This window comes from Emys orbicularis, chromosome 1, assembly GCF_028017835.1.
Source record: "Emys orbicularis isolate rEmyOrb1 chromosome 1, rEmyOrb1.hap1, whole genome shotgun sequence".
Lineage (NCBI taxonomy): Eukaryota > Metazoa > Chordata > Testudines > Emydidae > Emys > Emys orbicularis.
The window spans coordinates 320,491,392-320,516,524 of record NC_088683.1 but is presented as its reverse complement, the minus strand read 5'-3'; the positions used below and the strand labels follow the sequence as shown (position 1 = coordinate 320,516,524).

At 44.9% G+C, this 25,133-nt stretch overlaps 1 protein-coding gene across 1 annotated transcript in view; it reads left to right on the top strand.

Moving 5' to 3' along the window:
• Window positions 1–25,133, top strand: part of PDS5B (PDS5 cohesin associated factor B) — a 252,523-nt gene that overhangs the window by 176,252 nt on the left and 51,138 nt on the right. Inside the window, exons 22-24 of the mRNA XM_065403763.1 lie at window positions 699–767; window positions 4,177–4,313; window positions 14,497–14,620. Of these exons, the coding sequence (XP_065259835.1) occupies window positions 699–767; window positions 4,177–4,313; window positions 14,497–14,620 (330 nt within the window). The remainder of the gene's footprint in view (window positions 1–698; window positions 768–4,176; window positions 4,314–14,496; window positions 14,621–25,133) is intronic.

Genomic DNA, 25,133 nt, shown 5'->3' with positions numbered 1-25,133 from the left:
GCCTTTTTTGAGAAATTGACCTTTTTCTTTGGTAAGATATTCAGGAAATAGAAAATTAGGATAGTTATAAAAATTAGTAGCATGTCTGTATACATCTCGAGATATTTTGGTGTTTTGGCATGTATTTTTTTAACTTGACTGGAAATTTATGCAGTAAAAAGGGCTAAGAGGGCTTTTTCTCCCCTCCCCGATAGTGTAGAATCATTTTTCCTTTCATGGATCATAGCAAGTGACTGTCTAATTCTTAAAAATATTAAACCCACTTGGTGAAATCCTAGTTCCATTTTAGTCAATGGGATTTTTGTGGTTGATTTCAAGCTGGGTCAGGATTTCCTCTATTGTGCTTAGGCCAACAACTTGACATTTTAAGAAGGCTTTATTCCAATTTTGAAATAATTAGCAGATCTGTAAACACAAGAATTTAACTTTCAGTTTGGCTTATACTTTAAGGCAATTGCTTTCTCTTAGGAAATAGAAAAATGAAATAAGTAAAAAAAATATTTTTCAGTATGATTAAACTGGCTGTTTCAATAGTGAATACATGTACTAACATTACAAAATAGTTAACCAATGAATGCTGCTGTTTGTCTTTAAAAGCAAACAGAAGCAAATAAGATTATAGTAGGCTTTACTAATAGTATCGTATCCTATTAGTAGAATAATAAACTAAACGTAACAAGATGTAAAATTTGATTTAGCTTCCTGGGAAAAAGACAACTAAACTTTGGGCTCCAGATGAGGAAGTTTCTCCAGAAACGCTTGTCAAAGTAAGTAGCTCTTAAAACTTTTTCTTGGTGTATATTTACTGTCATAATAATTGTGAATTAATGATGTCTGTATACCTAAAGATGCCTAGTATTTCTAAAGCTGCCATTAATAATTGTCATTCTTTTCTGTATGTTTCCTTCAGATTTATCCGCCCCGTGATCTTTCTAAAACTAAAAATGTCTGGTTTAAATAAAATAAGGATTTTGTCAGAATAGGCTTGGACTCGCAACTCCTTCCTCTTGGGATTCCACAGGTCTCATTCATGGGGCCCTGCCATGATCCAAGCGGGCTTCCCCAGTCCACCAGTATCCAGGTTCCGGTCTTGCTCCACGAAACATCCCTTGGTGTTTCACACTTTATACCTCGGTTCGGGGACCCCACATGCATCCTTCTTGAGGCAGGCCTGTGATTCAGACTGGCTTCCCTAGCTCACCTGTCTCCCTTCTGGTTCTTGTTCCCATCCTATTCTCCTGACTTGATACTTCTCTGGAGTTCTGCTCTCCAGGCTGTCTGCCCTATCTCCTGTACTGGGAGTCACTTAGCAGCTGGGGTTTATCATGTTAAGGAGGTAGCTACTTCATTAACACCCTGGCTCTTATTCCCCAGCTAGTCTTCTATTGTCTTGAATACCTGTTTCCCTAAATGGGTCATGTCATAGACTAAAAGTTGACTAGCCCCAGGCCCCACTACCCCTTAAAGGGGGCAGACTACCCTGTTACAGAATACCATTCCAGCGAGCTCACGTACCACCAGTGGTACACGTACCGCAATTTGGGAACCCTTGAGCTAAACAATATTAATGCAACCACCAAATTGTAAGCATTTTTATACAACTCTGTAGTGCAGCACATTTTTTGGCAATGCAGATTTCCATATTGGGATCTCTCTGCAACCCAAAAAAACAGGAAATACCTGGGCTACTGCACTTGGGATGCCCAGGACGTAATTCCAGAGGGGATGTTTTCATAGTTTAGTGGTCGGATCCACTGATGTATGCCTTCCCTCCTATCCTCCTTGCTCCTTTGCATCCTCCAGAAGATCAAGAAGGACAAGGCAGCAGTAATTCTAATAGCACTATGGGGGCTGAGGCAGTTCTGGTTCATGATGATCCTTTGGATGGCCCCTCACCCTTGCATTTACCTACAGTCATTTCTGGGTTTAGTGTTGCAAAACGGAGGCAGCACCAGCCACCCCAACCTGTATCCATCCATCTGGTGGCCTGCTTTTTGGATGGGCAACAGAGCTAGAGGAGTCTTGGTCAGAGGAGGGCCAGTCTTTCTCAATAGCAGGAAATCGTCTACACGAAGGTGCTATACTGCCAAGTGGAAGGGGTTCTCTTTGTGGTGTCAGCAGGATTCGGGAGGAGTCAAGGATTCCTCTTATCCTGTAGTATCTACTCTCCTTGAACTCATCAGGCCTATCTGTCAGTGCACTACAGGTATATTTAACAGCTATTAATATATTTTATCTTCCAATGGAGAACTTCTCAGTTTTCAGCCACCCCACAACAATAAAGTTTCTAAAAGGCATTATCAGAACATTCCTGCTGGTATTAAAACCTATGCCTGCGTGGGACCTGAACTCTGTACTATTGGCACTTATAAACCTGCCATTCAAGTCCTTGGCTTCTGCTACCTCTTACACTTAACAGTGAAGGTAGCCTTCCCAACTGTTAGTACATTGGCCAGGAGAGTGGGTGAGCTTGGGGACCTCATAGTTCCCCCACCTTATATGATCTCTCACAGAGACAATTTACCTGAGATTACATCCCAGGCTTATTCCCAAGGTTCTTTCCAATTTCACTTGAACCAAACAGCCCACCTATCTGTATTTTACCCAAAACCTCACAATAGTAGTGAGGATGAGAGACTCCACTCCCTTTATTTAAATTTATTTCAGTGAGAGGTATCTGTTGGTGTAGCCCAGGGGTTCTCAAACTGGAGGTTGGGACTCCTAAGGGGGTCGCGCGGTTATTACGTGGGGGGTCGTGAGCTGTCAGCTTCCACCCCAAACCCTGCTTTGCATCCAGCATTTATAATGGTGTTAAATATATAAAAACATTTTTTTTAATTTATATGGGGGGGTCGCACTCAGAGGCTTGCTGTGTGAAAGGGGTCACCAGTACAAAAGTTTGAGAACCACTGGTGTAGCCCCTTAGAAAGCATGTAAGAGAGCTGCAGGAGGAGGTGTCTCATCTGCAGACATATCAAGAACATAAGGACTTCATTGACAGGATCCACATGGAGACATCCAAGGTGGAGTATGCTAGCGAGCTATAGGTGACTACAGGAACACCAGAGGAAGGAGGAGAACTGGCTGCTCTGCCTAGAGCCCTAATTGAAGATGTTAGAGAGGATGCTGAGGTTCATCTGTTCCTCTGATCACTTCTCCATGCTGTTCACCCACATGGGTGCTGATTATATTGCCATGTATGACCCTGAGCAGATCAGCGGTGACTACAGGGCTCTGGGAGTGAGGGTGAAGGAGTTTGGAGCAAAGTTGGCAGTCCAGTCCATCCTCCCAGTTGAGGGTAAGGGCCAAGGCAGGGACACGTGCATCCTGGAGATAAATGCATGACTGCACAGATCTTGTCTACAGAAGGGCTTTGGCTTCCTTGACCATGGGATGCTGTTCTGAACAGGAGGACTGCTGGGAAGAGATGGGGTCCATCTGACCAAGAAGGGGAAGAATATCTTCACACACTGACTCACCAATCTAGGGATGAGGGCTTTAAACTAGGTTCAAAGGGGGCAGGTGACAAAATCCCACAGGTAGGTATTAAAAAAGGTGATCTTAACAGAGGGCTAAATATGTTGTGAGGGAGGAAAAGGGAGAATTATAGTAAAGTCATAGGAGCAGCAAGAGGGACAACAGTGGGGGAATCTGCTCAACATCTTAGATCTCTATGCACAAATAAGATATTAATTTTGCTCTTCATAGGCATAAAAACAAAATAAACGGTGATTGGATTATTTATATTGGCTGTCTTGTGAGTTCCAGCGTTTAATAGTAATACATTTATCATGTAATTCAAATTAAATATTATGTGGTGTCACAGGACAGCGGATGTGAATGTTTGTGGTGAAAGGCTTGATTAGCCATGTTCTGTAGCAGATGTTAACTTACAGTAGTAAATGTTGTATAATTTTTTTTATTGTACCTGCAATGAAAAATTGCTTTATTTCGTAAAAACTAGCAAGGTTTATTTACATTTCAGAAAATTTAGAAACTATGCATGTTGCAATGATGATGAATGCATGTTTCACATGCTTGTGAGGAATATGTTCTCTATCTAATTAAAGCATTTGAGAAGATTATATTGCTAAGTGATCAGGCTACTACAGAGATTATTTCAAAATTTTGTTTGCAGAGCGTAATTAACATACTACTTGTGAACATTTCTTTCAGATTCAGGCCATTAAGATGATGGTTCGATGGTTGCTAGGAATGAAGAATAACCACAGTAAATCAGGAACTTCTACTCTGAGATTGCTAACAACAATATTGCACAGTGATGGAGACTTGACAGAACAGGGAAAAATTAGGTATACCATCGGCAATTAAGTGAAACCATCTATTTGGACAGTATAATTGCTCAACAGTTTCAGTAACTTAGAAGGGGCAATGCGCACTGTATGGAGAAGAAGTATTTAAAGGCATTTGGGATGTATGGATATATGTTATATACCTCTACCCCGATATAACACGGTCCTCGGGAGCCAGAAAATCTTACCGCGTTATAGGTGAAACTGCGTTATATCGGGTAGGGAAGGCTGTGCCTCCCCAAACAGCCTGGCACCGCCCCCTATCCGACCTCCACCTGCTTCCCACCCCCTGACTGACGCCTCAGAACCCCAGACCCATCCAGCCCCCCCGCTCCTTGTCCCCTGACTGTCCCCCGAGACCCTCTGCCCCTTATCCAACCCCTCGGCCCCGGCCTGGCACCCTTAACACGCCGCTCAGAGCAGCGTGTCGGAGCTGTCCCTAGAGGGGTGCGGGGCCTGGGACAAATCAGCCTCCCCGCTAGTCTCCTCACCGTCTGCCCAGCGCTCCCAGCCCCCGCTCGCCGCCTCATCCCACCTACCTAGGGAGGTGGTGGAATCTCCTTCCTTGGAGGTTTTTAAGGCCCGGCTTGACAAAGCCCTGGGTGGGATGATTTAGTTGGGAAGTGGTCCTGCTTTGAGCAGGGGGTTGGACTAGATGACCTCCTGAGGTCCCTTCCAACCCTGATATTCTATGATTCTATGATACCTGCCCGCTGCTCGCCTCCCCGCTAGTCTCCTCACCGTCTGTCCGGCGTGCCTCCCCGCGTCGGCCTAGCCGCCGCTCTCCTGCTTGCCGTCTTTCCGCCCGCCTGCCTCCTCACCCCACTCCTGCCTGCTGCTTACCTCCCCATTTGCCTCCTCACCCCGCTTGCCCACCCGCCTCCCACCCTTAACACGCTGCTCAGAGCGGCGTGTCGGAGCCAGACATGCTGACCCGCCAGAGTGCGCAGCCCCGCCCCCCAGAGCGCTGCTTTACCGCGTTGTATGCGAACCCATGTTATATCGGGTCGCGTTATATCAGTGTAGAGGTGTACTTTATATATAAAATTTACCTTTTTATGAGGTAATGGTACTCTAGGCTTGAATTCCCAGATAAAAAGTCCAGGGAACTTCAAATTTATTTTGCTACTATAAATATAATCCAAAATCATAGTAAAGAGTTGTTGTGCTTTTTCCTCTACTTTTTCTCTCATCCTTCCACTCTGAACTACTTTTCATACTGGAAGGAAAAATTGCACAATTTCTTCTTTTTCTCCTTCTAAACTGACTTTAAACAAAATTTTGTTTAAAAAAATCTTACCTTGTGGTGCACTTTATGCATAGTTGAAGGCACACTGCTTTTAGGAAGGGAGATAAGGATGAAGGGGATGAGGGACATAAGTAAAGAAGATTAGCTTTTTAACAATTTGTTTCATCTGGCTGTTAGCCCATTTGCTTTGACTGCTAATGTTTATTTTTGTGTAAACTTTATAATCTTTCTTCAAGCACAAGTGAGGAGCCGAGTTCACCATCATTATTGTTGGCAAACGTTGAAAATTCTGTTTACAGAAACCAATGGAGAGCAGAGAGGGATTACAGTAGTCAAAATAAAGAGATTTGCATGTTTGATAGTTAAATGACTGTACAATGATTATGCAAATCAAACACCAGACCAGTCCAGAGGGTAGGGAATTGCACAATAGAGCATTTTGTAGTTGTGCATTAACTTTAGTCACTGCACTCAAACTGAAAATTCCATTTCAGTATAACTTGTAAATAATCATAACACTCTTAAATTTAAAATACCATCATATGACCCATATATAGAAGTCTGTCTGCGAAGGAATTAAGTAGTAATAATTCTTCTTCAAGTAGTGGCCCTATGGGAGCGTATGTGCGTTCCTGCGCTTCTGATCGGAAATCTTTGTATCAGTGTCCATTCGGCCCGCACATGCATGCTCATGTCCTCGTGCTCTGCCTTGAGGGGAGAATCACGCTCAGTTCCTTTTCAACCGCCCCTGGCTAAAGATGGAGTGATTAGCAGTCCATTTACAGATACTTTATTTCTTTAGAAATGTGGTGTTAGCTGGTTTTTAGTGCTTTTATTCTTTTCTTAGGGCATGTCTACACTACAAATTTAAGTAGACTTAAGTCGACGAACAGCCACTGCAGTAATTACTGTGGTTTTCCATGTCCCCACTACCCTCCTTCTGTCTGTGTCTTCACTAGGAGTGCTTGCATCGACTTAATGGGGCAATGTGGGGGGCTGAGAGCCCAGGCTCTCACTCAGCACTGAGCTCCCTGCTGGGAGCCAGGCTGCAACCCGGGCTCTCAGCTCCCCGCTGGGAGCCCAGCTGCCACCCAGCACATTCAGTCTCCTTGGTATCAAAGGCGTGTAAACACAGTATTTATAGATTGGGTGGCATAGGGTGCAATAGACACCCTTGGTAAGCCTGAGAACCCTATGGGCACAGGCACCAAAGCAGCGGTACTGCTGGTCAGGGCCAGGGGCGTAGACTGTACCACCTCTGGGCAGATGGCTCCAGTACAGAAGCCCCCGGCACAGGCAACTGTGAGACAGCCATCATCAGACCGCTTGCTGCGGCCAAGGTCTCCAGTCCCTTTGGCACCATCGACTCAACACCAGCAACCGCTACCGGTAGATATTACTGCGGCACCACAGGAGTTTAGATTTTCTAAGGACCTTATGATACCTGAGGCACCAGAGTCTCCTCTGTTTGGTACCAGGGCCCTGGCACTGAGCAAATCTCGGGCTTAGGGCTCACCACTGGCACCGAGCTGTGCACCTCCAATTTCCATGTGAGCTCCACCACTTTTCAGTGGAGATTTGGACAATGACCAGGAGGAGGTTCTCTTTCATCACTCTACTGTGCTCCTTCTTGCTACCATAACCAGCCATGGGCTCAGCCTCCCATGCCTTTCCCACCGCCCCAGTGGCAGCCAAATGGGATCCATGGTTGGCCTATAGGCATCATGCCTTCTTGGGTGTCTGGTGTCACACACTGAAAAGACTGTGAGGCATTCTCCCACAACCACTGCATCTAGAGCCTCAGAACCTCCTGAGGAAATCCTGGAGGAGCAGGAAGTGGGACTAGAGGAAGATGTTATACCATATTCTTACATCTCTTCCTCCCCTCCAGGAGAGATGATTATGCCCCCTTCATCATCTATGGCAGACAATTTTAAGCTCTTCCAAGATCTTACAAAGAGGGTGGCAAATACCATACAAATACTTCTAGAGGAGGCAACACACTCATCATAAGCTGCAAGATATTTTACATACATCCTCCTCCTTGAGGATAGCCCTCCCTATCAACAAGGCCCTTTTGGATCCAGTTAAGCTCATATGGCAATGTCAGCATTGGCCAAACCGACAGACTGATAAAAAGTACTATGTTCCCCTCCCCTGGGATACGGAATTTCTTTTCTCCCACCCTCTGCCTAATTCCATTGTTATTGACACAGTGAATTTCTGTGGCTGCTAACATCATTCCAAATCCACCCCCTATGATTGGGATTGAAAGTGCCTTGACTTATTTGGGAGGAAGGCCTACTCTTCTGCTACTTTGCAATTCAGAATTGCAAACTACCAAGCCCTAACAGCAAAATACAACAATATGAATTATGCCAAATTCAATGCCTTTATTGATCATCTAGTGGAGTCACAATGGGAACAATTCTGAGCCATTATCAACGAGGGATAGTTGGTGGCTAAAACAGTGCTCCAGACAGCACTTGAGATGGAATGGACTGCTGTATCAGCTGCATCAACGATAGTTGAGATGTGACGAGCTTTTGTGGTTTCATCATTCAAGTTTCCTGAAGGAGGTTCAGATAACTGTCGAATACCTCCCCTTAATCAGTCGTCTCACAAACTGCATACACCTCAGTTCCCACCACACTATTACAAACCACAGAGAAAAAGCTCCAAGTTTCAGAGGTGCAAACCATCAGGCCCTCAATCCTCAGCATCGTAATCTTCCACCTCAAAACATCAGTTTTGATGCCTTGGTCGAGAGACCACTCCCTTCAACAACAGCTGCCACTTTCCAACCCCTTGCATCCCTTTGAATGCTGCATTACTTTGTTCTCTCATAACTGGGGAACACACAACATCCGGCAAATGGGTTTCAGAAATTATCTCCCAGGGGTATTCGGTCCACTTCACCTCCCTCCTTTCCCCCGACTTCCCTTCCCTGTCCCTCTTCAGGGACCCTTCTCAAAAGAGACTGTTACAACAGTAGATAGGAGTCATAGAACCCATCCCACTGCATCTCTGGGGCAAAGGGTTTTACTCTCAATATTTTCTGATCCCCAGGAAAAAGGGAGGTGAGAGACCCATACTGGACCTCAGAGAATTGAACAAATACATCAAGGCTCAAAAATTCAATGTGATCGCATAAGTAGCATCCCTGTTCCATCTTTGGAATGGGAGATTGGTTCTCAGCCCTCACTCTCCAGGGCACGTATTTCCACATATCAGTCCTGCTGTTCCACAGATGATTCCTCCGATTTACTCTGGGTCAGGACCATTACCCGGTCAGAGTATTCCCTTTTGGCCTCTCATTGGCTCCCAGAGTATTCTCCAAGGTCCTCTCTGTAATGCTGTCCCACCTACATACTTGGGATCATCATCTACCCATACTTAGACAACTGTCTCCTCAGGGCCTGCTCCTTCGAAGAAGCTCTACAGGCCACCCGTGGAACTATGGACATATTTATGAAACTGGGTCTACAAATCAATGTCCAAAAATCGACCCTAACTTAAATACAATGCTTGGAATTTGTAGGGGCTGATCTCTACTCACTGCAAGCAAAGGCGCTCCTTTCACAGCACAGATTTCACAGCCTGTCCTTGCTTTTAAAGACAGTGCAAACCAGCTCGCAAACATTGACCAGACATTGCCTCCAGCTTCTGGGGCACATGACGGCTGGCGTGTTCATAATATCTCATGCCAGACTTCACATGAGGTGCCTGTAGACGTGGTTCACCTCGGTTTTCAAACCAAACAAAGACCGTTTACACACACCACACTCGATGCCTTCTAGGGTCAAACACTCCCTGAATTGGTGGAAAGACCCAGCAGACGTTTGCACAGGGCTCCCGTTCACACAGTTCTCCCATCCCCCCGACACTTCTCACTATGGACATATCCCTCAGAGGGTGCCCATCTCAACAACCTCATGACCTACAGCAAATGGTCACCCGCAGAGGCGACTCTCTACATCAACCTTCTTGAACTCAGAGCAGTCAGGAATGCTTGTGCTCGCTTTCTTCCACCTATCAGAGGTACACCTATGAAAGTCATGACAGACAACATTGCGTGCATGTACTGCATAAATCATCCAGTGGGATGCCAGATCATCCGCCCTCTGCGCAAAAGCACTAAAGCTGTGGAACTGGTGATATCAGCGGCCTGTCTACCGGGAACGCAGAACACAGCAGGCTGTTTCAGGTGCAAGTTTTCACATGACCATGAGCGGGAAATGAGCCTAGCAGTATTTCACAGCACATTCTGTCAGTGAGGGACACTGATGATAGACTTTTTTGACACTTACCTGAACAAGAAATGCCCATACTACTGCTCCAGGACAGGCCTTGGCCAGCACTCGTTTCGGGATGCTCTCCTTCCATGGGATGAGGGCTTTCTATACAGCTTCGCCCGTTCCCTCTGCTGTTGAAGGTCCTGTTAAAAATAAAAAGAGAAAAAGCAAACAACATACTGATTTCTCCCACCTGCTCAAGACAGACGTGATATCCGTACCTGTCGCAGCTGGTGGCTTGTCCATCGATCCCTCTTGAACTCAGTCCTTACCTTCTGTTGCAGAATGAAGGACGCACTCTCCATCCGAACCTATGGATACTCTGGCTCAAAGCCTGGCTCCTTCGTGGTTCCAACACATAGAGAGCTCTTGTTCTAGGAGGTACAGGAAGTGTTAATAAACAGTAGGAAATCGGCTACCTGTCGTAATTACCTAGAAAAGTGGAGCAGGTTTCAAGTTTGGTGTAAATCCAGGCAAATTACCCTGGCATCTGCTACTCTCCCTGCAGTGTTAAACTACATACAGACTCTCAATAAGTCAGGGCTCTCTCTCAGTTCATTCAAAGTAAACCTGGCATCCCTAGTGACTTTCCATCAACAAACAGGGATACTCAGTTTTCTCACACTTCAAACAAAGAGGTTCCTGAAGGGTATAGCGAACCTCTTTCCCCAACCCATACATCCCATCCCAACATGGGACCTGAACTTAATTTTAAAGAGCCTGACTGGACTGCCCTTTGAACCTATGGCCACTTGTTCGCTCACAAACCTATCAATGAAGACCGCATTTCTAGTTGCCCTCACCTCGGCAAGGAGAATAGGGGAGATAACAGTGCTTATGGGTGCACCCCCCTTTTACTGTCTTCTTTCACAACAAGGTTACTCTGAGGCCACACCCAAAGATCATGTCCAAGGTGACCTCATCCTTTCACATAAACCAACCAGTTCACCTCCCGACATTTTATGTTAAGCCTCACCTCAATAACAGAGAGGCCATACTTCACATGCTAGATGTTAAGAGAGCTCTGGCCTTCTACCTGGACAGGACAAAGGCTTTTAGGAAATCTCCTAAGTTCTTTCTTTCCATTGCAAATAGGTCTAAAGGCACAGTCATATATCAGCCCAAAAGCTCTCCAGATGGGTCTTGAACTGTATCAAACACTGCTATCAGGTTCACAATATCCATCCAGGATATGCACACACTCCGCGACTGAGTTCGGTTTCCTCCTCAGTCACCCTCCTCGAGAATCTCCCATCCGCCATAAATAAGATTCTAATCCCCCTCTTCTCACTTATACACCTATACAGCCCCACTTACGGACAGTATAGGGAAATGTGCCTTGCAGCATCCTCTGAAAGTCGCCAAGCCCAGAATTTGTCATATGTAGGTATGAACTGGGTTCCAGTCTGAGCGCCACATGGAAAACACTTTGACACTAGCCACCTCCCATTTAAACCATGGGGCAGTTGGCTGTAGAAACTTGGTAGACTGCAATTGCTAAGATATTTCTCTGAGATACAGTTTCTTTGGATAGTATCAGAGGGGTAGCCGTGTTAGTCTGGATCTGTAAAAAGCAACAGAGTCCAGTGGCACCTTTAAGACTAACAGATGTATTGGAGCATAAGCTTTTGTGGGTGATCCGACGAAGTGGGCATTCACCCACGAAAGCTTATGCGCCAATACATCTGTTAGTCTTAAAGGTGCCACAGGACTCTCTGTTGCTTTCTTTGAATAGTTGGCTTCAATGCTTTATTTTTTAGCTTCTAGGTAAATCTTCTACATAGCAACTATACTCCTTTATGCATACAATGTTAGCACGTGTACAGATGAAATATTTTTGGCTTATTTACCTTGATAATACCCTTTAAATTTAAATATTTCTTTAGAAAAGCTTGAGACTTAATTGAAATAGGCTAAACTAAAACAATTTAAGTTAAAGCTGCCACACCATGCTGTTTTAATACTGTTTTTATTTGATCTAAATAAAGCATTAAATGTAAAAATACAGTATTGCTTAAGTATTTGTGAAAAGAGCACTAGGATATTGCAATACCACAGGACACCAGCTGCTGCAAATAGCTGTTAAAATTCTGATACTAGGGCAAGAACACTGATACTAGGGCAAGAATCTATTTGAAGAGATCTCCAGCCCCACTGAAGTACTGACTGGCAGTAAGTCCCAAAAGTCACCCCTCATAAAACTGCATTTTGGAAATAAGAATATTGAAGGGCCATGCCATCCACATTGATCTAGAATGAAGGCCTACAGAAAAATGAAACTAGCAGGGGAAAACCAAGAGTTGGATGAATGAAAAATATACTGTTTCAATGGCTGCCATTGCTTTATAGATTCAGGCATAATGCTGCCTCTGGGCTCCAGCTTGATACCCAATATTGCCAAAGGGTTTGTTTTGTTCAGAGGAATCCTTTCACTCCATGTGACTTGGAAGAAATTTAGAGGGTTAGACAACTTTCATTTACATGCTGTGCATTCAGAAGAGGATTTCTTTCTGACATACCTAAGTATTAGTCTGTGGCGTGAGAGAAAATGTCAGTTCACATTGAAGTTTATAAGCCATTGATTTTTACAAGTGCTTTCAAGACACATCTTTAGATTATGTACAACAGAACTTCACAAAATTAAGACTGAGTACTCCGGTCCCACAATTTATCTACCCATTTGGTCTCACTTTGCTGCAGTTTCAAATATATGCCTTATATCAGAACCCCTTTCTTAAATCCTCATATTTCTGTTTACAATGCCTCCTCCTATACAATACACCATGTGTGATTGCTGTTGGCCTCATCCCTCTGGCCTTCCCCCCCACATTCTTAATTCATTTGCTTATTACAACCACTTGTGGCTTGTTTTAATTCAGACTGTAAACGCTTAAGGGCTGGGACTGTCTCTTATGTGTTTGTATAATCTCTAACACAGTTGGGCCCTGATCTTATTCTGGCTTCTGTGCACTGCTAGAATACAAATAATATTTAATATGAATAATTTGAACTTTGTAATCATTTAGCCAGTTTACATGTAAAATCTGACTTAATTTTCAAAATAAGATTTTGTGATACTGTAAAATGGTTGAGTAAAATTGAGAGTTCTTAAGTTTATCCTTTCTCTTCACCAACAAATACATTTCTACCACAAAGAAAGCAAACTTGTCTGGCAAGACTTATTTATTCTTTATAAACCCATACTACTTATTGCATGTGACTCAATTAGCATACTTGTTTTTTCTCTCAATTTTTTTCCATTCTATTTTAGTTAGAAGCCACTGTGCACTAGAAAATTCCAGAATCATTCTTCATGCCCTTTTTGTTGTAGTAGTATTCCAGTTCTACATGACTTCAAAAAAAAATTGTTAACTAACCCCCTTAAAACTGTACGGTACACGACTAGACGATTTGAGTATGTTCAAAATCGCCAAGTATTCTGTCATGTTCTGGTTATTAATAAGTATAGTTACAATCTTTTCCTTCCTAATCACCCCAACTTTTAAATATATTTTTCATGATAAAGATGGATTTAAAATAGTCTGGTGGCTGTTGTTCCATAAATACCTGAGAGAAAGATTAAGGCGTTCAATATTTTGTCATCTTTCATATATCAGTAATTTTATCCCCTCATTAATTAGATCTATTTTCTACTACAAGTTGCCAGGGGAAAAAGCTATGCTTGTTATAGCAGTCAACACTAGAGTCCAGGCCCAAGCCAGAGCCTGTGTGAGACATGAGACTCTTTGAGATCTATTTCTTTTTGACAATTAGATGCATAGAAGGCCAAAAGAAATGCTAATTTCCCAGAAATGAGAGAGAGAGTTTTGAAAGTCCCTGAAGGCTAGCAATAAACTGATTATAAATTTAAACAGATTGGGTCAATACCAATTTGCAGAGATAGGTTGAAACTATTTTATACTCTTATGATCTCTTTGTCATTATAGTATTACTCAGTGTACCAAAAATCCAACCATATTTGGAAAATAGCAAATGCCTGATTAGGGGAGCATGTAAATCAATTACTGGTACTCCTAAAACATTGAGAGAGAGTTGGTTTGACTTACCAGATCCCTTTATCTGGCTTCATAGGAGAGGGAATGCTTTAGCCATTATACTGAGATTTCATAAGCCCTAGTATACACGAGGACATGATGCATATTGTGCTAGCATTCGCTAATACATAGGCATTATGATAAGGCAAACTGGAACCATTTCCTCATGTGAAACGCTTTGAGGAAATCACAAAGGACATTAATTCCCTTGGGGAAAATGTGCCCAAGTGTATAGGTGTACCCTAAGTAGGTTGTGATTATGCTGTCATGAATCTGGAAACTAATTCCTTTCATACAGTAAATAACACAAGGTTTAGCAGAGGTACTATGCAAACCTCTAGATGGGTAGAGATTCCATGAGAAGTATTAATTTACAAGGTTCTAATTTTACTTTTCAGTTACTTACATAATTATTTTGTGTACAGAAAGCAAAGGCCATTCAAATTCCTCACTGTTCCACCTGAGCCATTTTTCAGCATGATGGAGAAAAATTGTTTCAGACTTGAGGAACTTGATTCCATGACACAGATACTTAAATAATCTTGCACTAATTTAACCCATCTACCTCTGTGCTTGTTTTTCAGTAAACCCGATATGTCTCGTCTGAGGCTGGCTGCTGCTAGTGCTATTGTGAAGCTGGCACAGGAACCTTGTTACCATGAAATCATCACATTAGAACAATACCAGCTGTGTGCATTAGCCGTTAATGTAAGGAAATGGGGTGGAGGGAAGAGAGAGGAGTGTGGGTCTGTCTGTCTGTCTGAATCAGCTAATATGTATGCTAATAATCTGTGGCTTCAGATCACTAAGAATATTCATTTGAAGAGTCATTCTCAATATTCAGATTGCAATTCTAACTTGTCCTCAATTTTAAATTTGTTTCTCATGATCCTGAAAATTCAGGGTTTTTTTATTATGTTGAAATGATGGATACTACTAGGAACTAAAAGCAATAAAGGAGTGTGGTCTAATAGTAAGAGCACTGGACCGAGCATTAGAAAATTGGTATTCATTGCAACTAAAAGATTCTTCTAGTATCTATTTGCCAAACTTCAGCTAGATAACAAATTTATTTTAATGCTGACGTAGTAATGTAAGAAAGATACACTGGGGTATGATGATTTTTAGAGAGATCTTTGGTTCTTACGAGCCATGCAAAGTTCACTTTGTGATATTGACTTGTTTTGAGGTCTGCAGAAAAAAGCTCTCATCCTGCAGACCTTAAGGGTATATCTACATTGCAATTAAACAACCGCTGCTGGCCTCTGTCAGCTGACTCGGGCTCATGGGACTCGGGCTACAGGGCTGTTTATTTGTAGTGTAGACGTTCAGTCTCGAGCTAGAGCGTATGATTTCTCAACTCTGCCTCCCCTGCTTTTAGTTTTCTAGTATTTATACAGTGCTGTATACGTTCATGGCTCTTCACAGTTAAAATGTACAGCTCTCTGTCTCCAGGAGTTTACAGTCTGAATTGGACATAATATGGCATTCCTAGAGCCGCGTGGAGCAGCATCGGATCCTGCTCCCCGGCTGGAGCTCTGGAGCGGGGCAAGCCCCAGTCCCCACTCCCCAGCAGGAGCTCAAAGGCTGGATTAAAATGGCTGGTGGGTGAGATCTGGCCCACGGGGCCATAGTTTGCCCACCCCGACCTATCTGGAGATGTAAGATTTTAAAAGCAAGGAAAAGGAGGTGATACACAATGAAGTGAGGATCAAACCAACAACCAGGATTTTTGATAGATTGGGGACAATGAGTATCTAGAAGACTGGAGGAACTTTAGTCAAGGAGGAAGATGATTAAGGCATGGACACATAAATTTTGGCTGCTGGCACTGGAAGGAAGGGGGAAACATGAGAAAACCCATCCTGGTGCATCAAGTCCAGTATCCTGTTTTCAACACTGTCTTGAGGACTTCAAAATGTGTAGAGGACAAAGTGATAGGCTTTGGTTACATACCAGACACAGGGAAAAGAGGAGAGAAGAGAGTCAAAAACACCCCCCCACCACCCCTTGGTTAAGTCTGTGTAACAGGGAGGATAGTCAGACCACAAAATGGAGGTAGTGGAGAGAGTCGGGGACATAATATTATGCACTTGGTTTTGGTTTATACTGAGCCTGAGAGTGGCGAACCATCCAAGATGAAATATATATATGAGAGACACCCAGAGAGGTTTACAGGCTGAACAGCAGATTGGCCTGCAGTTGCGATATATGTTTTGAGTCCTCAGCACAGAGTTGATATTTAAAATCTACTAAAGCACTAATAGGAAAGTAGCAATGGCACTAATTGGAATGAGAACAAACAAAGAATACACAACTAAGGACCTAACTAAAATTTAATATTCTAATTTTTAAAAAATAGAACAAAAAACCAAGTTGTATATAAAACAAGAATACATCATGATCTTCATTGCTATAAACCTTGTTCAGGAAGGGGATTTGGGAAGACTTTTTTCATTAGATATGCAGCGGCATGGCCCCAGTCCATCGCTCTAGCCGGGGAGCAGGGTCGGGGGCTGCTCCCGGAAGCAGCGGCATGGCCCCGCTCCTACATGTAGGGGCAGACGGGGCTCTGCACGCTGCCCCCCGCCCCAAACGCGGCCTCTGCAGCTCCCATTGGCTGGGAACTGCAGCCACTGGGAGCTGCAGGGGCAGTGCCTGTGGACGAGGCAGCGTGCAGATCCGCCTGGCCGTGGTTCCGTGTAGGAGCCAGAGGGGGGACATGGCTGCCGTTTCTGTGAGCCACTTGAGGTAAGCGCTTCCCGGAGCCTGCACCCCTGAGCCTCCCTCCTTGCCCCCCCCCCAAAACGTCTCAACCCCCTGCCCCAGCCCTGATCCCCCTTGATCCTAGCCCGGAGCACCCTCCTGCACTCCAAACCCCTCATTCCCAGCCTCATCCCAGAGCCGCACCCCCAGCCGGAGCCTGCACCCTTTCCCGCACCCCAAGCCCCACCCCTGATCCCCCTCCTGCCCTCCGAACCCCTTGGTCCCAGCCCGCAGCACCCTCCTACACCACAAACTCCTCATCCCCATCCCCACCTAGAGCCCCCTCCCGCACCCTGAACTCCTAATTTCTGGCCCCACCCCAGAGCCCGCACTTCCAGCCAGAGCCCTCACCTTCTCCCACACCACAACCCCAATTTTGTGAGCATTCATGGCACGCCATACAATTTCTATTCCCAGATGTGGACTTCGGGCCAAAAAGTTTGCCCACCCCTGCAATAGGCCTTCTGCATTCTTTTCTCACCACTTCCATTCTCTCACTGGTTACAGCCTTGCTGTCACCTTTATTTTTCTCACATTCCCACCTCTGTGTCATAGAATAATAGAATATCAGAGTTGGAAGGGACCTCAGGAGGTCATCTAGTCCAACCCCCAACTAAATAAACTCTGCCTTCTGTGCATCTTCCCCTTTGCATAGAATCATTTTGCAAACTTGTTAACCAAGTCACGTTCCTTGCTTTCAGATCTGTCCTAAAAACTCAATTCTACTTCATTTCCTACAAGATGCGAGTTTAAAAAAGGGGGTGGGATTTAAAAGTTAATGGAACCATCAAAATTCACAAATGCCTTACTTAGGGTACGTCTACACCCAGCCGCTAGTTCGGCGGCTGGGGATCGAAGTTCCGAGTTCGATTTATCGCGTCTGGTCTGGACGCGATAAATCGAACCAGGAAGTGCTCGCCGTCGACTGCGGTACTCCAGCTCAACGAGAGGAGTACCGCGGAGTCGACGGGGAGCCTGCCTGCCGCGTGTGGACCGCATCTGAACCGCAGTAAGTTCGAAGTAAGGTATGTCGAATTCAGCTACGTTATTCACGTAGCTGAATTTGCGTACCTTACTTCGACTTGGGGGGCAAGTGTAGACCAAGCCTTAGTAACAACAATCTCACTTTTGTCACTCTTGTCCCCTCTATCACTTTTCCTCCCCCACTTTTTTGTCTGTTCATGACCTTCTCATGTAGTATCCTGTAGAGTGTAAGCTCTTTCGAGGCAGGACTGTGGCTTTCATTTTTTCCCCTTAGGCTTCTAATCTACTTCTGAGGTTTGAAAATAATAAATAAACCCCACACTTTTCCTTGCCATTTCCCTCCACCCTTTTTGGCACTTCCTGCTTTCCTTCCCCTCCCAGCACATCTAACAGCAATTCTTTTTTTGATTGATGGTCCCTATGTGAATTCCACTGTGGGTGCACATGCGTTCCACATGCCAGAAACTGGAAGATTCTTGCTGGTAGTTTATGTTGGTCCGTGCCTGCACCGCTCATGCGCCAAACAGAAAGTAGAAGGGGTGGCCTACACCGACTGCCTCTTCAGTTCCTTTCTACAGCCCATGGTCTGAGGTAGAACCTCTTCAGTATCTGCAGTGTTTGCTAGCTTCTTCTGTGTTGAACTGTAAATATTTCTAAATAGTTTTTTAGATAGTTTTTATAGTTAAATAAGCATAGTTTTTAGTAAATAGGATCTTGGGGTTCTCCCCCGATATGCCCCTGGCCAGGCTCATATGGGATGACTGGTATGTCCAAGATCCCAGGGTTTAAGAACTGCGTTTCCTGCCTTCTGGCCTTCCCAGTCAGTGACGACCACATCAGGTGCCTCAGAGAAGCTCACATCCCCTTGAAATGCACTATTACTCAAGCCTTCCCAAGCTGAGCCTGTCAAGCCCATGAGTATAGGCTTTGGAAATTCTTGATGAATTGTACTATATGGTTCCAACTCTGGCCTGGCATATGCTCCTGTACATTGGGCAGAAGCACCGAGAAGCACACCTGCAAGCATGGTGATATCCGACTCTGAGGCCAGTGGGAGCAGAGGTAAGGACTTCTCCGAACAGTGGCATGAGAGAGAGGAAACACTTTCATAAGAAATGAGAGAAATCCCCCTCCAGGTCCTCATCCAAGAAGAGGGCCTCTTCTCTGCCTTCTTCCATGTTGGATGAGACTCCTCACCCTGGTGCAGACATGTCAGGAGTGCACAAGGAACATGGTACAAGTCTCCCAGTTCTGAAGAGCAAGAACATAAGAAAGGCCGTACTGGGTCAGACCAAAGGTCCATCTAGCCCAGTATCTGTCTACCGACAGTGGCCAATGCCAGGTGCCCCAGAGGGAGTGAACCTAACAGGCAATGATCAAGTGATCTCTCTCCTGCCATCCATCTCCATCCTCTGACGAACAGAGGCTAGGGACACCATTCTTTCCCATCCTGGCTAATAGCCATTTATGGACTTAGCCACCATGAATTTATCCAGTCCCCTTTTAAACATTGTTATAGTCCTAGCCTTCACAACCTCCTCAGGTAAGGAGTTCCACAAGTTGACTGTGCGCTGCGTGAAGAAGAACTTCCTTTTATTTGTTTTAAACCTGCTGCCTATTAATTTCATTTGGTGACCCCTAGTTCTTGTATTATGGGAATAAGTAAATAACTTTTCCTTATCCACTTTCTCAACATCACTCATGATTTTATATACCTCTATCATGTCCCCCCTTAGTCTTCTCTTTTCCAAACTGAAGAGTCCTAGCCTCTTTAATCTTTCCTCATATGGGACCCTCTCTAAACCCTTAATCATTTTAGTTGCTCTTTTCTGAACCTTTTCTAGTGCTAGAATATCTTTTTTGAGGTGAGGAGACCACATGTGTACACAGTATTCGAGATGTGGGCGTACCATTGATGTATATAAGGGCAATAATATATTCTCAGTCTTATTCTCTATCCCCTTTTTAATGATTCCTAACATCCTGTTTGCTTTTTTGACCGCCTCTGCACACTGCGTGGACATCTTTAGAGAACTATCCACGATGACGCCAAGATCTTTTTCCTGACTCGTTGTAGCTAAATTAGCCCCCATCATGTTGTATGTATAGTTGGGGTTATTTTTTCCAATGTGCATTACTTTACATTTATCCACATTAAATTTCATTTGCCATTTTGCTGCCCAATCACTTAGTTTTGTGAGATCTTTTTGAAGTTCTTCACAATCTGCTTTGGTCTTAACTATCTTGAGTAGTTTAGTATCATCTGCAAACTTTGCCACCTCACTGTTTACCCCTTTCTCCAGATCATTTATGAATAAATTGAATAGGATTGGTCCTAGGACTGACCCTTGGGGAACACCACTAGTTACCCCTCTCCATTCTGAGAATTTACCATTAATTCCTACCCTTTGTTCCCTGTCCTTTAACCAGTTCTCAATCCATGACAGGACCTTCCCTTTTATCCCATGACAGCTTAATTTACGTAAGAGCCTTTGGTGAGGGACCTTGTCAAAGGCTTTCTGGAAATCTAAGTACACTATGTCCACCGGATCCCCCTTGTCCACATGTTTGTTGACCCCTTCAAAGAACTCTAATAGATTAGTAAGACACGATTTCCCTTTACAGAAACCATGTTGACTATTGCTCAAGAGTTTGTTTTTCTATGTGTCTGACAATTTTGTTCTTTACTATTGTTTCAACTAATTTGCCCGGTACCGAAGTTAGACTTACCGGTCTGTAATTGCCGGGATCACCCCTAGAGCCCTTTTTAAATATTGGCGTTACATTACAAGAGCGCCTGAAACTTCACTAACTGCAGGAGCAGGACCATCCTTGGTACTAGTAAGAGAGAAACAGAAGTGGATGCCTCCTACATCAATAGTACCATTACACCATGGTAAGACAGGCACAAGGTCAACACTGCCAGTCCTGTGGAAAGAAAGGCGTCCTTTCCATCCCCTTCCATCTGGGGATAGTTACATCATCCCCAAGGGCATTGCTATCCTTTTGGACCCAGAATCCCCAGTCCTGTCAGAGCTGATCATGACAAGGGAAGTCCCCATACTATTTATCTAATGCATACAAGCAAGGGTGAGTTGCTCACTGATAACCTCTACTAGCTGGGGCATAACAATGCCCTTGGTACTGACAGCATTGCCCTTGGAGTCAGAAGCTGCCTTTTTCTCTGGCAAGTCATGTGTTAGTGGGAGAGCATGTCCACTCCCATTGGGTCATGGGATCAGTCCAGACAGAAGATCTAGAGCAGGGGTGGCCAACCTGAGCCTGAGAAGGAGCCAGAATTTACCAATGTACCTTGCCAGAGAGCCACAGTAATACGTCAGCAGCCCCACATCAGCTTTTCCCTCCCTCCCAGCGCCTCCTGCCCACCTGCAACCCCGCCGATCAGCACCTCCCCCTCCCTCCCCACACCTCCTGATCAGCTGTTTCGTGGCATGCAGGAGGCTCGGGAGGGGGGAGAGCGAGGACATGGCAGGCTCAGAAAGGGGTGGAGTGGGGGCAGGGCCTATGGCAGAGCCAGGGGTTGAACAGTGAACACCCCCTGGCACATTGGAAAGTTGGTGCCTGTAGCTCCAGCCCTGGAGTCGGTGCCTATACAAGGAGCCGCATATTAACTTCTGAAGAGCTGCATGTGGCTCCGGAACCACAGGTTGGCCACCCCTGATCTAGAGCCTCTTGGACACCATCCCTGTTGCATAGGAGAAATCATGCACCTCAGTACTAGTGGTACACTAGTCCCTGGGGACCACCTCAATTTCCTTTTGACCCCTTGCACTGACCTTATTGAGGCTTGTGAGACCTGTGCACATTATATCCCAAGTCTTTATGATCCTATCATGAATCCAGACAACTCTCCCCTCCCAGAGAGGAGCCTGAACCACCTCAGGCATTAATGGAGGAAGAGGAAGAACTGGATCCAAGAGAACCACCAGCTTTGTTGGTGTTATCGTCATCAACCCCAGACAAAGTGGTTGCACCAGTCTCACCTTCGTCAGCTGATGACTAAAGACAATTTCAAGACCTACTAAGGAGGATCACAGGCACATTCCGGATCCCTGTGCCGAAAGTGTTGGACACTCCTTTTAAGCTTCTGGATGTTCCCCAAAGGGTTGGTCCCAGCAAGGTGCCATTTCCCATTAAGGAGGCAGTCTTAGAACTGACCAAGATGGTCTGCAACACCCTGGCCATGTGTAACTCTACTCCTGGGGGGGGGGGGGGGGGGGGGGGGAAATGGAGAGGTACTTCATGCCAGCTATAGGAGCAGAATTTTATTTACGCACCCTGCTCTGAATTCATTAGTAATTCAAGCTTCACTGAAAGAGGCAGGCAGTGTCAGCTGAGATCCACTTCTCCTAGTAGAAAAGATAAAAACATTTTGATCTCTCAGGGAGAAAATGTGCTATGCGGAATGGGAAGCTGGTTGAAGTAAAATCCTATCAGGCACTAATGTCAAAGTATCACCACATTAATTATACTAAGCTTGAGAATTCACTGACGCACTCCGCCAGAGGATAGGCTGCAGTTCAAAGTGCTCATCATGGAGGGCAAACTGCTGGCTAGATCTTCCCTTCAGGCCTCAGGCAATACAGTGGATACAGCCTCCTACTGGCTGGCATCTATATTTATAGTCATCTTTCGGGCATTGTGGACTTAATCCTGCAGATTTCCCAAAGAAATCCAATCCATGATGGAAAATCTGCCCTTTGAGGGAAACAGTTTGTTCAGTGAAAAGACAGATGAGATGTTATATTCCCTAAAGGACTAAAGGGCAGTCCGTCACTCACTAGCTAGCTACACTCCAGAGCCAGGGAGAAATACCATACCAGTTTGCAAACATACAAGCAGTGACCAGCTCCTCAACCCTTTTATCATCAAAAGGGTTACAAGCGACCCAGCAAGCGACAGAGGGTGCAGTGGAGCAAGCATAATGTTCCCCCTTCACCCTCCTTCCAACCCCAACCTCCCATTAGAAAGCACTTATGACAAGATCTTTGAGAGCTGCAAATCAATCCATCTACCAGATCTCTCTCTTCAGGACTCCAGCACCCAATTTGGTAGCTGCCTAGCTCATTTTTGCCAAGCTTGGTATCTTTTAATGACAGACAAATGAGTCCTGGAGATCATCTATACTGGCAACACTATAGAATTTCTTTCCTTTTCCCCTCCAAACCTTCTTCCCCGTCTCTCTTCAGGGGGCTGGTCCACACTGGGGCGGGGGATCGATCTAGGAAACGCAACTTCAGCTACGAGAATAGCGTAGCTCAAGTCGACGTTTCCTAGATCGAACTAAGTCTACTTACTGCGGGTCCACGCGGCGCAGGCAAGCTCCCCCGTCGACAGCGCTTCCTCCTCTCGGCGAGCAGGAGTTCCGCAGTCGACGGGGTAGCGCTTCTGGGATCAATTTATCGTGTCCAGATGAGACGCGATAAATCGATCCCAGAAGATCGATCTCTACCCGCCGAATCGGGCGGGTAGTGTAGACCTAGCCAGGGACTCTTCAGGAGAGGATTCTCAGTCAAGAAGAACACTCCCTGCACCATCTGGGAACAATAGAACCGGCCTCAACACAGGAGGAAGGTATTTTACTCAGAATACTTCCTCATCCCCAAAAAGAAAGGAGGATGGAAACCCACCTTAAATCTCATATGGTTGAATGTTTTCATCCAACGATTAAAGTTCAGAATGGTCACCCTGGCCTCAATATCTCCCTCACTGAACAAGGCCAGTTGGTTCTCAGTTGTCAATTTAAAGGATGCCTACATCCATCTTGCACACAGAAGATTCCTGAGATTCACTGTAGATCATAATCAATACAGAGTGCTCCCCTTCGGCCTTGTGACAGTTGCAAGTATATTCACAAAAGTGTTGTTGAAAGTGGTAGCCCACTTCTGCCACTGGGACTCATCAGCTTTTCCCTGCCTCAACAACATGGTACTTAATCTTCTGTGTTCATTGGGACTTAAAGTAAACATTGAAAAGTCCATTTTAGTTCCACCATAGACTATATAGATTTTTATCAGGATGATGCTGGACTCTCAATGCCAAAGTTTACCTACCTCAGGACAGACTCCAATCCATAAAGGATCTAGTCACTCAGCTTCAGCTGAGTCCATAGACATCCGTTTGCATGTGCCTCATCTGTCTAAGACATATGGCTTCAGTTACTTATGTGATATCCTTCATGAGACTTCACCATCGATGTGTGCAGCCTTGGTTAAGGGCAGTCTGTATGCTGAGCAAACACATTCTAGACAAATTAGTCTTGCTCCCCCCAAGAGTGCGAGCTTCCCTCTCATGGTGGGAGAACAAGGAGGCTGTGTGTGCTTGTGGGAGCCCTTTGTATCTCCTCCGCCTGCAGAGAGACTGATCATAGATGCTTCTTTGGTAGTATGGAAAGCCAATCTAGATGAACATGTAGCCCAAGTTACATGAACCTCTCCCCCACAAGAGTCCCAATTGTACATAAATCTCCTGGAGCTATAGCAGTTCACAAGGCCTACAGATGATTTCTTCTGTTCATTCGAATCCTGAATGTCCAAGTCAAGTCAAACAATGTGACAGCATCAACAGACAAGGGGAAGCAAGGTCCACCCATCTTTGTATACAAGCAGTCAATCTTTGGAACTGATATATTTATCACTAGATGGTCATCTCAGCAATGCATCTAACAGGGATACATAAGTTAGCAGACAGCCTCAGCAGGCACTTGCCAGGGATCACAAATGGGAAATACACAATTTGGTGGGTCAGAATGTATTTAGACAATGGAGGTCCCCATCTTGGGCCTTGTTTGCATCTCAGGAGAACAAGAAATGTCCAGCCTTCTGTTCCAGGGGATCTCAAGGTCAGGGCTGTAGAGGAGACACATGTCAGGTTCTATTGTCAGGGCAACTAACATAAGCCTTCTCACCTATTCCACTTTTACCTTAGATTCTAAGAGAGAACAAGCAAGAGGGAGCATTGGTGATCCTGATTTGTTCCCAGGTGGCATAGACCATTCTGGTTTCCCATCATTCTCCAGATGTCAGCACATTCATGCATCCATATCCAGCTCTTCCCAGACCTGTTGATCCAAGACAAAGGCAAGATCAGTCATTCCAGTCCTGCATCCGTACACCTAAATGCCTGGTATTCATTCATATGGGCAACAAACCTAGAAAAGACATGGTCAGAAGCAGTTCAATCCATCTATAATAGTCGCAGGGAAGGAGTCCACAAAAAAGTGCTACATGGCAAAGTGGAAAAGATTTTGTATCTGGTGTCAACATTGTTGGGTAACACCAGAGGATTCTGACATCCCTATCGTCTTGGAATATCTCCTCTTCTTAAAGTCATTGGTCTATTTCTTAGCTCCCTACGGATGCATTTAGCTGCTTATCAGCATCTGTCACTGTGCAGTTGACAACCACTTAATCTTCACCCATCCTGTTACAGTACATTTTCTAAAGGGCTT